Genomic DNA, 14,743 nt, shown 5'->3' with positions numbered 1-14,743 from the left:
GATGGTTTGGGTTTGGTGAAGCCATCGAGGACCAAAAGTCCTTCATTGGTTCCCTCTGCGGGCCTCAGAAAGTATATTAGACAAGTTGTGGTTTAACCTCTAGGAGTAAAGGAAAAGTGTTGTTTTCTGAACCCCTTTCTGCTTTATCAAGAATTGGGGTTCTTGCTGAGTGTGATATGTCAAGCCTATAATCCTAGCTACTTGGTAGGTAGGAGGTTTGAGGCCAGCCTGGGCACTAAAGTTTAGGAGACTCTTTTTTTTTTTTTTGGTCAGTCATGGGGCCTGAACTCTGGGCCTGGGTGCTGTCCCTCAGCTCTTCAGTTCAAGGCTAGTGCCCTACCACTTGAGCCACAGTGCCACTTCTAGCTTTTTCTGTTTATGGGGTGCTGAGGAATTGAACCGAGGGCCTCATGCATACAAGGCAAACACCCTACCACTGAGCCACCTTCCCAGTCCTAGGAGACTTATCTGAAGCAATGGTTAGGCATGATGGCTTGTGCCTGTTATCTGCTAGGCTACAGGGGAATTCTGAACCCTTGGGGCAGCACAGTGACTGGGCACAGTGGCCCCCGCTGTCTTCCCCAGCAACTTGGAAGTACAAGTAGGAGAATTGCAGCCTAGGCCAGAGACACTACGTGGAACATAACTCAGGCAAAAAGGGGCTGAGATGTAGCTCAAAGCACATACCTAGCAAGTGCAAGGCCCTGGATTCAACTTCCTAGTACTGCAAAGAAGAAGAAAAAAAATGGGAATTTTGTTTGTTAAGGATGGAAGGGCAACCAATCAAACCCCTACCCCAGCAGAGCAAGCCATTTCACTCAAAGGTCAGAGGACAGCATGCACACGCACGTGCACGCGCACGCGCACACACACACACACACACACACACACACACAGATACAACTGCCCTTCATCCTGAAATGCTCCTATTAACTATCTGCCTTAGTTTGAGTTTTCCCAGGACCAGAATGGAAACTTATATTCGAGGTACAAGTAGTTTGCTTGGGAAATGATTCTGGAAAATACTGGCAGCAGAGCACATGTGAAAGACAGGGCTGAACCAAGCCAGCTCCGCAGTGGGCTGCTCCATTCCGATAGGGAGCCATGGATGACTCGAATGTGGAACATGAACCTGGGAATTACGTCACAGCGGGTGAGGGAGCAGAGGTACTTACACTCTAGCTTTTATAAGTTACTGGTAGGTGGCCATTCTCTGCTCCCTCTCATCTTTCTTCCAGCAACATGGACCACGGGGCTAAAGTAGTTCTTCAGGGTCTAGAGAAACATAGGCAGAGGAATGCAAGGGCTGGCCATTAGAAGAAGTTACAAGTACTTGATGAGTAAAGGGGGTGCAGAGCCTACCTCCCTGAGTGGACAGAGACCCCATCAAACTTGTGCTGCATCTGAATTGCTTCCCTTTTCTTGTCATTATCCAACCCAATTCAGTTGACTCACACATTTTTTATTTTCCTTTTTTTAAAAATTTATTTATATGGGGCTGGGAAGGTGGCTCAGTGGTAGAGCGCTTGCCTTGCATGCATGAGGCCCTGGGTTTGATTCCTCAGCACCACATAGCAGAAAAATCCAGAAGTGGCGCTGTGGTTCAAGTAGTAGAGTGCTAACCTTGAGCTGAAGAGCTGAGGGACAGCGCCCAGGCCCAGAGTTCAAGTCCCATGGCTGACAAAAAAAAAAAAAAATTATATGGTACAGAGGAATTGAACCCAGGGCTTCAAGTATGCTAGGCAAGCACTCTACCACTAAGCCACATTCCCTTCCCACACATTGTATCCTTTTTTTTTTTGTCTGTTGTGGGGCTTCAACTCTGGTCAACTCTTCAGTTCAAGGCAAGCGCTCTACCACTGGAACTACAGCGCCACTTCTGGTTTTCTGGTGGTTTATTGGAGATAAGAGTCTCACGGTCTTTCCTGCCTGGGCGGCTTTGAACTGCGATCCTCAGCTCTCAGCCTCCTGAGTAGCTAGGATTACAGGCATGAGCCACCAGCGCCCGGCTACACATTGTATTCTGAATCATACCTTCAATCCATTCCTCTCTCCCCATCCCTGAGTGACTCTAGTTGAAGACACCTTCTGGTCTTGTGTAGACACCTGCAAGTCCCGACTCCATAGCCTTGTCACCTCTGAGCTCTCCCCACCCCTCCCTGTCCTCAGTTATATGCTCCCACCTTTCCCCCTGAACCTTGTACCCTTCCTGACTCAAGGCTCAGTACCCATGGCTCCCTCTGCCTGGTACTTGCTCTACTAGCCATAATCCCTCCTTACCCTCTGACTCACTCCTCCCCCAGATCTCAGCTAAGAACTGGCACATAGACTTCGGCTCATGTGCCAACTTCAGTTAATTGATAGCACCTCCCCAGAGTGCTATGCTGAGAAGGATTCTGGAGCCAAGTGTAGGGTTGGTGGGAGTGCTGAAGTTGATTAGTAATGTCTGCTCTGGGTGTGGGGAGGGGAAGTGGAATGGCACCGGTCTGCAGTTTGCCTTACTAGTTCAGCAGCTTTCACAGGTTCCCCCCACCTTTTTTCATCTCTAGCATAATTGTCACCTGTGTGTCCTTCTAAAGTTTAGACACTGACACTTCTTGAGTTTAGACACTGACAGTTGGTGCTGTCTAAGTTTTGATGAGTAGATGTGTACAAGCAGAAGCATGTACATATTCCACTCCTTCCTGCCGTCCCTGATCTGCTTCAGGGCCTTCGCATCCTCTCTTGTCAGCCCAGCAGCTCTCAGAGCCATTCCTGGAGCCCACCTGTTTCTCTCTGCCGGTTGTTGTCCTAAGACATCTGAGTCACCGGCAGCCTGGATCTGGGTGTCTGGGTCACTGTGCCCACAGCCCGGAAGTCGGCACATGAGCCACTGGTGGGGCCACAGCACCCCATACTCAGGACTGTTTCCTCATCACCAAAGGCCCAGGAGGCTAGCAGGTGGTCAGAACCGTTCCCCTTTGCCTCCCACCTCTGCTGTCCAGCAGAAGTCATCATGCCTAAAGGGCAGGGTGAGGACGGCTGTGGACCAGCAGACAGGGATTTATTCTGTCTTGTTTTATAAGCACTAGTATTTGTTGAGCATTTGACTGTGCCAGACTGTTCTAAGGAGTTTATCTCCGTTTAATACTTAGAGCAGCACTGAGGATTAACTTACCGTTACTCCGTTAGTTATACGGAAAAGGAAACGTCGGCCCACAGAGAAATGTGTATCTCCAGGACTTCTGAATGGTGGAGACAGGATATGAACCCAGACTACCTGACCCCAGAGCACGTTCAGACTGCAGGTTGCTATTCTGTGCAAGGCCCAGGGCTTTTGAGTATCAGACTCCCGCATCTATAGATTCAGCCAGCCTTAGATGGAAAATATTTGGAAGCATCATGTGTACTGAACTTGTGCATATCTTTTTTTTTTTCCTGTCCTATTCCCCAAACCAAGCAATAAAACAACCATTCACATGGAATTTATAATGTGTGAGGTACTACAAGTTAACTAGAGGTTATTTAAAGTATACAAGAGGATATGCATGTGTTATATGCAAATACTGTGCCATCTTATTTAAAGGATTTGAGCATCCGTAGGTTTTGGTGTTCATGGGACATCCTGGAACCAACACCTTGGAGATGCCAAAGATCAGATGTATGTTATAGTGGGGAAGAAGGTGGATTCTGCTTGGGCATGTCTAAGATACTGCTGCCATATTTACTAGGTCGTCGAGCTGTGATCTTTGTTGCTGGATTTTGCATTGCACAGTACTTTTAAGATAGCAGATCTTGTGTTGCAGTAGAATTTGATGCACTTTAGGTGTGGCAAGTGGCCAGGTGACCATGGTCGGGGGAGGGACGTGAATAAGCAGACAGGGAGCCCATGAACTCCTAGGACCTTTTACTTATTTTTTAAAATTTAAAATTGTTATTATAAAGGTTATGTACAGAGAGGGTTTACCGTTGAATAAGTCAGGTAAAGAGTACATTTCTTTTTGGACAATGTCACCTCTTCCCTCGCCCTCTCCGTTTTACCCTCCCATCCTCGCCCATTTTCAACATAGTATCTAGTGAGTACCACTACTTTATCTGTTCACCCTCTGTCCTTCCGTTCTGTGCCTCCCCTAACACTCCCAAAGACCATAGCCTGGCATAGTCACCAGGCTTGTGTGGCCTTTTAACTTCTGATGCCAGTGAGACTGGGGATCCATCTGGAAAAGACAATGGCTGTGGAACCTGCAAGTAATCCAATTACTTCTCTAACTATCCAGGACACAGAAAAGCCAGGAGCCAGCCCCCGCTCAAAGGTTAATAATAAAAGACAAATGGGTTTTAGCCCCCACAAAACAAAACTAACAGGATTTGAGATGCAGGAAATCTCATTTCACCATTAACACAAAATAAAAAGCCAGCAGAACACGGTATAATCCTGATTCAGGGTTCTGCCTCTGACCATGTGGCTTTCATCTCCAGAAGACCCAGCTGCTGCCACCCTCCCTCCCCACGTCACCCCAGATGGCCTGGGCTTGGTCACAGGCATCCAGATGCCTGCCTGCCTAACAGGTCTGGAACCAGAAATGCCATGGAAACACCAAGACAGAGTGGAAGAGATCTCAGGAAGGGACCAGTAGACCATGACCCACCTTGATTCATTCAGGAGCTGCTCTTGGTTGAGCCCGGAGGTATCTCAAGAATCAGCCCCAGCAATTCAGCAATGCAGTTACTCTTTAGTCCCATTGGATGGGAGGACGCTGCAACTCAGAGAGGTTGAGAACCTGCTCCAGATTGCACAGCCCTAGAAGCCAGGCTTCAGACTATGCCAAAGGTCCAGTCTCAATCATTGTCCTTTATTCTTCCAGGTTGAGAGCAGCAGTAGGGTTTGACAGTCAACACTTTTTGAGCTCCTGTTGCACTTTTTGAGCTCCTGTGACACTTTGCAAGTCAGCGTAATTTGGTACTTGTGGTTAATGGATCCTGTCAGCGGGGAATTTTGAAACATTAGAAAGTGATGCACCACAAGCCATGGGCATTTCAGTGGCTGTCACTGTGCGATCTTGTTGACAGATAGGCGCAATGACTGAAGGGCAGTGCCAGTAGCAACTTGTCTGAGCAGCTACTGAGGCAGAGAGCCAGGTCTGATTTTGTAGCCTCTGCCTTTGTTCCCACTCCAGGGAAGCTCCCAGAGGGGGCCGGGGTCTCTGATGCATTTGGCCCTCTGGTCAGCGGGGACCAAGTACACCATTCCCGCTTCCTCCAGCCCCACAGAGAATGTGATCGCACGCCCAAGGTTTTCCGGGGTGCCAGCCTGGTTTCTTGGCAGTCGGCAAGGCACCCTGGGATGGGAAATCAGGCAGCCGCCCAGATATTAGAAACAATTACTGCTAATTACCAGGCCTGCCAGTTCCCCATTGTCTGCTCACACCCTACCAGGAACCAAGGAGCAGACAATGGTGATGTTGGAGGAAACTTTCAATTTCAGGCTGGCAGCACAAGGCCTCCCTCTGCCTTGGAGGTCGGGCTCCTTCTGCGTCCTGGAACCCACAGGGCTGAGCCATCTCTCTCCACCTCTCTGGCCTTTGAAGCCCACATCCTCTTTACAGAGTGGATCCTGGGTACCCTCAGAGGACGTCCAGAGAGGGTGGGATGGAGACCTGAGGTGGGAGGCATGGACCATTCAAAGCTTCAGGTGAATCAAATGGCTCCAGTGCCTGGCATACCTGTGGAGTTGTCAGTGATGGGTTAGTCCCGAGCTGCTGGCCCCGTGAAGGCAGGGTTTATAGGCTCAGGCCCCACCCTTCATTCCACTTCTGGACTGTGATTACTGTCTGTTCCTTGCTTCTCTAAGCTCAGCTACTTCTCTTTGCTCAGACTACTAGCTTCTGTAGCTCTTTCTCTTGGGTGCACTGGAGTCTAGAGGGACAGACACAGCCTCAGAGACTGCCAGGATCACCTGACCAGACACCCAGCTAGCCATTTCCCTCAGCTCTACCCAACTCTGTCTGGGATTTTCTCGGACACCCCCACCCCCAGCACCACCAGCACAACCAGACTACAGACCTGCCTGGAAACCCTCCAGCAGCTCCCCTCCCTCCCTCCTCATGGACTGCCTCTGCTCTCCCAGGCTTGGGCTGCCTTTGCTTGGAGCAGGACCTTCTGACTTTGTACCTATCTTTCCAAGTCCGTTTCTTTGATTTGGAGCTAAAAAAGCCAAGAAGATGAAGCTTCCTGTCTCTGCATCCTCCTTGGTCATCTGGGCTGTGAAATAGTAGCTGTCAGCAGCTCCCTGCGCACAGGACAAGACTGGACTGGACAGGGGCAGTAGGACAGTGACAAGTAATTGTCTCAAAAGTGTCAAGTTGTGCTACTGAAACAGGATCTCTTGGCAGTGCTGGATATCTCACATGATCCAGGGAAAAACTGAGCAGCCACGGGTGGGAAGCTAGTAGAGTCTACGGAGCTTTTTGCAAAGACAGATCACACAGTCAGTCTTCAGCTTTTAGTCTTTGGGATCCTCCTTCTCCTTTTTACTTCCCAGAGAGTGGAAATGCTGGAGCTAGCTTGGGTTAGGCAGTTTCCTTGGATCCATCATCTCTGCCCAGAGGTCAGGCTCACCATTTTTGCTAGGCCAATGTGATTTTTATCTGAGTAATGGTGGAAGAGCTAGAGTCAGTTTCCCATCATTATGATAAGGACTAGAAGAGAAAATAGATTGTAAATGTCTTCTCCTAAATTCTCATTGGGCATGGTACTTGGTGCTTCTCATTCCATACTTGGAAGGGACTCTATAGAAGGAGGCATTATTGTTTCCATTATAGAGGTTGGAAAGAGATGATGAGAGGTAAAATGGGAGATGGGGGGAGAGAAACTAATGAGCACTATATTGCACAAAATAATAATTGATGTTATTGACTTCTATAACCTGAAGGAGATTCTGAAAGAACTTGCTTCAGGCAAAGTTTGATCCAGGGCCTCATACAATGCCACTGGTCTGATGGCTTCATCCTTGGGCTCTCCACCACCGGAAGCTCCAGGTCTATGTCTTGGGACCCCCTGTGATGGGAATTGGAGCTTCACATGCCCCACACTTCACACAGTTTCCAGGCCAGATTCTTGTTGGCTGAATCGGGCCACATGTCCACCTTTTGAGCCAGCCGCTGGCCAAGGGGAAGGATGGCTTGATTGGCCAACAGAGCTGCCAGCCAGCCCAGGTCTGTTCTTCCCCACTACAGTCATGGGGAACTCAAAGGAAATTTGAGGTCTCGTTAACAAAGTAAGGGAAGTGTGTGTTGGGCATCTACACAGCAGCACAACACACCCTGGGGTCTGAAGCTGCTGTCCTGGTACCTCAAACCCCTGGGCACAGTGGTTGTCTGGGCTTCGTGTTCAGTAGTGGAGGGCACAAAGATGGGATGGGATGGGATTCTAATTAGCTCCAGTCTCCGGACCACACTTGGAATATCAAGGCACTGAGCCACATGAGCCAGCAGTTGACAACCCCTGCCTCCCATGATTCTTACAGCCACCCCAAGAGGTTAGGTCAGCCTATCTGCTTCCTGGAGGTAAACCAGAGGCTGCTGGTGAGTGCGGGCAGGAGCACCAGGGAGTGGAGGCCGTTCTGGACCTGCCTGCCAGACTTCTGTCAGCCCCTGGGAACTTCTGTATTGTTGTATCTTTTCATCTTTCAGCCTTAACTATGGAGGAGTCTGCCTGGCATCAGATGCTCAGTTCAGTGACTTCCTGGGCAGCATGGGACCAGCACAGTTTGTGGGCCGCCAGACCTTGGCCACCACCCCCATGGGTAAGTGCCCCAGGGACACATGGACGAGGGCCCTGCATCTCTCTCCCATTCCCCTCTTCTGAGCACTGGCTCACACTGCCAAGCCCTCGACAGAACCCAGGCTCAGGTTTCAGAGTTTGGTTCTGGTCTCCTTGGGGCTGGGGAAAGGGCTGTCACCCCGGTGCTCAGAGGAGGAAGGAGCCCTGTGCACGCCTCGGAGCAGTCCCCCATGCTCGTCTCTGCTCCCTCTTTCAGGGGATGTGGAGATCGGCTTGCAGGAGCGCAATGGTCAGCTAGAAGTTGACATCATCCAGGCTCGGGGACTGACGGCCAAGCCAGGATCCAAGACACTGCCAGGTGAGGGCCTCGCTCCCCTCTGCAAGGCAGGGGTGGAGGCCGGGAGGTCATCCTGAGGGGCATCCAGAGAGAGAGGATGCAGCCTAGCTATGGGAAACCCTCTGCCCCAACTCCAGTGTCTTCCATGGGGTGGTTTAAGGCTTGTCTGGGATCCCAGCTGAGCCTGTCTGTCAACCTTGTTCTGCCCTGGGCTGAGCTCCTGGGAGGCAGGACATCTACCATGTTTATCAGTGGCACCCAGTAAGCGTGTGTTGAATGGGTTATCAGCAGTGAGTATGTAAGGCAGGGGTGAAACTGAGCAAGGGGAGGAGGAGGCGGGCAGGACTGAAGGAGGAGCAGACCTACTCATCCCCAGTGCCCCTGCCGCCCACCCCAATGGCCACAGGCCCCTTCCTCCGGGCATCCTTTCCCTAGTAGTCGGTGGTGGCCCTCTCTGTAGTGCCCTTTATCCACCATTTGAGGACCAGCCTAGAATGTTGCCTACCGGCCTCTGTCCCCAGCGGCCTACATCAAGGCATACCTATTGGAGAATGGCGTCTGCATTGCCAAGAAGAAGACCAAAGTTGCTCGCAAGTCACTGGACCCGCTGTACAACCAGGTGCTGCTGTTTCCTGAGAGTCCCCAGGGCAAAGTCTTGCAGGTGAGGGTCACTCGTGTCTGTGTGTGTGTGTGTGTGTGTGTGTGTGTGATATCAAGGTAGGGGTGTCTGAGGGCCTCACCTAGAGGGAACGAAGCCGACATCTTCCTGTGCCACTGTGTGCAAGCCCCTTTCCGAGTGAGCAAGCTCCCTTCTGAGCTCTGCTTCTTCATCTAGAGAACAGGGCACAGATAGCATCTGCCTGATGGTATTACCATGACAATGGTGTGCTGGTGCTGGGATGAGAAGTTCCCACTGGGGCTGGGAATGGGCTTAGTGGTAGAGAGCTTGCCTAACATGCATGAAGCCCTGGGTTCAATTTCTTAGTACCTCATAAACAGAAAAGACCAGAAGTGGCTCTGTGGCTCAAGTGGTAGAGTGCTAGCCTTGAGTAAAAGAAGCTTAGGTACAGTGCCAGGCGCTGAGTTCAAGACCCAAAAATAAATAAAAAATAAAAAGAGTTCCTACAAGCTTGGCCTGCAGTGAATGTTCTCCAAATAGATGTCACAATCATTGTCATCACCAACCTCTGGAGCCAGGGGCTTGCCCTGGGTCCCCCCTCCCCTCCCCACCCCGGTAATGGCATGAGTCTGTTGAGGCCTGCAGAGAAGGGTCTGTTTCCAGCTGTTACGAAGGTGTTGATGGTCACTCTGGCTGGAGCTAAAGAGCTATGCAGTGCAGGTCAGACAGGTGATGCTCATGAGAGCCCTGTGCCTGCTCTCAGCGGCTACCTATGCACCTCTGCCTGCTTCTGCCATTGCTTCCAACCCAGGGAAAAGCCGTGAGAATGGAGCCAGGGGGTTAAAGTTGCCACCACAGAGTCTTTGAATGTGGGAAACCCAGATCCTATCTAGGGCAGAGATTTTTGGCCTATGGATTGAGAACCACTGTGACTTGTAAAGTGAATTTTAGTAGGTCTCAAGAAGCATTTTTTAATGGGGCATTTGAGCACATGGCTTGCAGAAAGTCCTTGCTCAGATAGACAGTAGACATAAGGCCTTGGGTTCCATCCCTAGCCCCATGGGGGAAAGGCATAAAAATGAAATGTTTATTGCTCTTACTAAGGTGGGTATTATTTTGTGGGCACTTTTGTCGTGTATTCTGTGTGTGTGCTGGGGGGCGGGGGGAGAGGTGGTGAATTCATTTCTATTGCTATCAATACTGCCTGGAAATCCCTGCTAGCCTGAAAGTATTCAAACACTATAGAAAATGGCCAGAAGACCACCAGGGCTGGGTGCTGCCTGCTAGATGGAAGTTTGGGCATTCTGGCCCTTGGGATGTAGAGAAGATATGGAAAGAGAACACTGACATGGATAGGGTCCTTACACTAGGTGCAGGACAGACCTACCATGTGTGGCACCCCTGAGTGTCTGTCTGTCTGTCTGTCTGTCTGTCTCTCTCTCTCTCTCTCTCTCTCTCTCTCTCTGTTACTAAAGTGCCTTCTTGTTTGAGGACACCAATCAGAACAGACAGGGGCCCACTCTAACAGCCTGATTTTAACTTAATTACCTCTTTAAAGGCCCAGTCTCCAAATACACTTGGAGGTCCTAGTGCTTATGAATTATGGGAACACAGGTTAGCCCATGTCACCAGTGAAAACACTTATATGTGCACATCAGAATCTGCTGCTCATCAGCTGCCTGAGGAGCACTGAGGACTTAGCTGAGTCCTGATGGCCTGAGTGATGATGTCACTTCTCTGTGCCTCAGTTTAGACAGTGACAGCTGTGACATGGGCTCATTCTATGTGTAGTAGTGTCCATGTGAGACCCACAGTAGACCCTAGCCAGCCTCCTTTGTGGTTAAAAAGCAGCAGACAGCCTACCAGGAGTTTGGCATTCTCTCCCTCCTTTGATCCTTTCAGATAAGCTGATCTGATATCATTCCATTTACAACCATAAACACTGGGCTAAGTGAGGTTGTCATATTCAGTGCATGAGATTAGCAAAATTGAGGGGAAGGGTTGGGTTGGGAGAGAAGTAGAATGATGAAAGAAAGGGGTGATATTGATCAGGATGCATTGTATTCATAAACTGATTCATTGAGGGGTAACTCCTTGGTACAACTACTTAAGAGATAGAGAAAATATATATTAAAAGAAAAAAACCTACAGGCAGAGAGCTAGACATAGGAGTATGTGCCTGTAATTCTAGCACTTGGGAGGCAGAGACAGGAAGGAGGATCTCAAATTCAAGATCTGAGTTACACACAGTGAGATCCCCTCTTCAACACCAAAAAGCCCAAAAGAACCAGAGTCAGTTAGAGTCTTGTGACAGACTCCGAGGCTGTGAGGGCCATGTTTCAAGCCACCAGGCTCTGTTGAGTGGCTGAGCCAGCCTACCTCAGTAAAGGGAGACAAAGCTAGAAGCCGAGTCACAAGACAGAAAGGGAGAGTCCTGCAGCTAGACAGGCTACTCACTGGAACTGTCCTCTGGTAACCAGGACAGTGAATGGCCCTGCAGAAACAAGGTTGAGCATCGGTGGCTCACGCCTATAATCCCAGCTACTCAAGAGGCTGAGATCTGAGGATCGATGTTCAAAGCCAGCCCTGGACAGAAAAGCCCCCTAGAGACTCTTATCTCCAATGAACCACCAGAAAACCCGAAGTGGCACTGTGGCTTAAAGTGGTAGAGCACTAGCCTTGAGCAAAAGAGCTCAGGGACCAACAAGAAAAGTGGGGGAGGGGGGAGAGGGAGAAAAAGAAAGGTTAATTCGATGGAGAAAGGAGGTTAACATGTCAGCCACTTGATAAAACTTTGTTCCTCATGGGTTTTGGAGCTTTTAGAAGCAGTGGGCCAATGGGGAAATGGGACTCCTGATGTAGGATCATCCTTTAAGGCCTAGGTTCAAAGATAGGGTGCGTGGAGGATGGAACCAAGAGGACAAGACTGAAGATACAAACCCGACATCTTGGCCAGCAGTCACGGGAATAGCAGCCAGGAAAAATACAGTTGAATTGAGAGCTATTTTAAGGAGGTAGAGTCTTCAGGATTCAGGCGAGTTGGCCAAGAGGATCCCAGGCTCTGGCCTTGGGTCTGTGGGAGGCATGGACCAGCCTTGAACTCGGTGTCTCTTGCCTTGCAGGTGATCGTGTGGGGAAACTACGGGCGGATGGAGCGGAAGCAGTTCATGGGTGTGGCCCGCGTGCTGCTGGAGGAGCTGGACTTGACCACCCTGGCCGTGGGCTGGTACAAGCTCTTCCCCACCTCTTCCATGGTGGACCCAGCCACAGGTCCCCTGCTCCGGCAGGCATCCCAGTTGTCCCTCGAGAGCACCGTAGGGCCCTGCGGCGAGCGATCTTAGTGCCAGGGATGGGGGAAGGGCTCCCCAAGATGGCCTGGAGACTGCCCAGCCCTGACCTGGGACCCCAGGCCTAGAGGCACATTGGACAGAGGAGGATGGGGTTCTCCCCCACTGTGGGGAAGTGGAATGGGGAGACCTGCCCCCCCTGGAGCCCCTCCTCACCCCTCTTTGCCTCATACCCCTGACACCTTCCCTTTCCCTATGGGTTGGCTGCACTTTTGACTTGGCCGGTGTAGACCTGGTGGATTTGGCTGCGAATGGAGAAAGACTGAGGTGGGTGAGCAATGTGCTCACCCGCCCCAACACTGTCCCACCCGACCCCCTATCACCTCCTTGGAAGCTTGCTGCCCGGAGCCAAGTCCAGAACCCAGCCGGCCATCTCCATGGTGCCAATTACCAGCAAGTGTCTTTCCTGCGGCACCGGGGTCAGGCAGCTACTCCTGCCCTGGAGCTGATGGGGCAGCTTTGCAAGGATCCGGAGCCAGCTCCCGGGGGTCCAGAGCCCCCTACTTGAAGAGGAGCTCTGGCTTCCCTCTGCCTGCCCATGGAAGGAGCTTTGCCGCAGCCTGTCTGAGTCCATCTGTCCATCCCTTCCTGCCTGCCCCTCTCCTGGTGGTTGTAGGAGCCAGGGGCCAGCAGGGACCAAAGGAAAGGAGATGTCTGAAGCTGATAGACTCCCAGGGTGCCTTGCTTTGCTGGTCTAGGACCTGGAAAGGACATTGTCACTTGTGTTTTGGTAGAGAATTGCTGTGGGACCCTGAGTTTCCAGAACCCCACACCCAGGGAGCTCACTGTCTCGGCATTGAGGACCTGTGAGGTTACAGAAGGAAGGCTGAGGAAAACTGAGGTTGGGACCGGTGGTGCCAAAGTAAGGCAAATAGGAGAGCCACTCCTTTGTGAATGAAGTCAAAGGTCATCTTGTCTACCCCTCTGCCTCCAGGCTAAGAGAGTGGGGAGCCATTCGAGCCCCCCTCCCTATTTTAGTCTTTTTAAATAACTTATTCTGTACTAAGGGCAGAACCCATGCCCTGGCCTCAGTCACCTTGGCTCAAGGAGAGATGGTGGGGGGAAGGAGTGGGAGAGCGGAGCTGAGCATTGGGAGGCCTGGGTAGCTGCCTTCCCCATGGCCCTTCCTGGGACCTGTGGGAACCCTTATTGCATGCCGGAGGTGGCAGGCTGGCCCCTCTTTATAGAAGCACATTTCTGCCACCTCCCCTAGGAGGCACCAACAGCCTGCCATCCTCTTCACCTAGTCCCTGCTGTGTAGGGCGTAGTCCAGGTTAGCTAGGTAGTTAGTGTTCACATCCTGGGGCCTATTCTTAGCTCAGATGTAGTCTTTTCCCAAGTCCCAAGCCAGGGGTGGGGAGAGGAAACCCCATACATTCCAGGAGACTGCAGTCTCTGGCTGGCCTGGGCTGGACCAGGCAGCCTGCAGAGGCCAGCCCTTCTTCCTCCCCTTCCTTCTCCCTTTCCTGTAGGATTGTATACCCTCCCTCCCCCTCCACCCCACATCCCCATGATACTCACTGTTCTGATTTATCTTTGGCCCTGGTTTTCCTTACAAGGCACCTCTGAGAGTTGCTGGGCCGGGAGGAGAGGGCCTGGGCTGGCCTTAGAGAGCGTCGTTTTTCCACAGAGGAGACCTGGGCTGTTTGGCCCTTCACTCCTGGTTCACCAGGGATTCTTTCCACTTAGAAATTCTCCCTGTCCCTTAGCTCGGTTAATCCCTGGGTGATCTTTAATGTTCTAATGGAGTTCTGTCGCCTCCATGCAGCCTCTTGGGTACCCAGGGAAGGGGAGATGGAGATGGACTCTTCTCAGCCAGCTGGTCTTCTGAGCTCTGCCATGGCTAGGGTCCAGAGGAGGAAGCAGGGCTCCAGTGGGCCTCCATCAAAGGCTATAGTCAGCATCTCCCCTACTTTTTTTTTTTTAACCAGTGTGATTGCTGCTTGTTTAATACTCACTAATTGGAATATTTTGGGCCAAGAGAGCGCCTTTTCTCTCCAGCATCATTGCTGTGGTTGTACAGGAGTGGGGCAGAGCCTGGGCATCCCAAGCAGGGTGAGGGGGGGTGGGGGGCTCAGCTCTGACTTGGTCCTCTCAGCCTGAGCCCTTCCTGGAGCATCTGCGACTACACAGAGCTCAAGAGAGGCAGAGGCTGAGAGAGCTCCAAAGCAATAACAACACCCTGGGGGTGGTGCCCAGGATCCCCCTCATTGACTTTTGTGTTCCTTCTGTGAAATCTCCCTCACCTCCTGGAGGGGTGGGGTGGGGGCTGGAGCCCTGATTCTTCGTATCATCATCGTGAGCTTGTGCTTCCCCTTCCAAGGGGCCGTGACCGTGGGGTGTGGGAACCATTTCTGTCCTTACCAAGAGAGGGGTGTCAGGAGGGAAGCCACTATTTTCATCACTAGCTTTGGGGACACTTTAAGCTCTGCTGCTGGTTTGGTCCATTGCCAGCTCAGATTCCACCACTGGGAAAGGGTCAGAGAGGGTGGGGTTGAGGTTGGGGTCTCTGGGGGAATTCTTTCTTGTCTCTGGGTAGAGGTCCCATGCAGGCTGGCATGGGGGAGGGGAGGCTCTCTCCACTTTCTGTCCCCCAGAGCACTTTTTCTTTACTGGGGGCCTGGGAGACCTTTAGTCCATTTCCATTTTACAGATGCCAGGCCTGGGAAGAGCCACCCT

General features: G+C 51.4%; 1 protein-coding gene across 1 annotated transcript in view; it reads left to right on the top strand.

Annotated features, from left to right (window-relative positions):
* The window catches only part of Rims4 (regulating synaptic membrane exocytosis 4), a 54,614-nt gene extending 41,649 nt beyond the window's left edge, over positions 1-12,965 (top strand). The window contains exons 3-6 of the mRNA XM_042694673.1: positions 7,671-7,783; positions 8,018-8,119; positions 8,620-8,759; positions 11,840-12,965. Coding sequence (XP_042550607.1) covers positions 7,671-7,783; positions 8,018-8,119; positions 8,620-8,759; positions 11,840-12,058 — 574 coding nt within the window. The 3' untranslated portion in view covers positions 12,059-12,965. The remainder of the gene's footprint in view (positions 1-7,670; positions 7,784-8,017; positions 8,120-8,619; positions 8,760-11,839) is intronic.
* The last annotated feature ends 1,778 nt before the right edge of the window (positions 12,966-14,743 follow it).

The sequence above is a fragment of the Dipodomys spectabilis genome, unplaced genomic scaffold (genome assembly GCF_019054845.1).
Source record: "Dipodomys spectabilis isolate Male_0828 unplaced genomic scaffold, ASM1905484v1 ptg000175l, whole genome shotgun sequence".
Taxonomy (NCBI): Eukaryota; Metazoa; Chordata; class Mammalia; order Rodentia; family Heteromyidae; genus Dipodomys; species Dipodomys spectabilis.
Note: the sequence above shows the minus strand (reverse complement) of the source record. Positions and strands in the feature narration are given on the sequence as shown.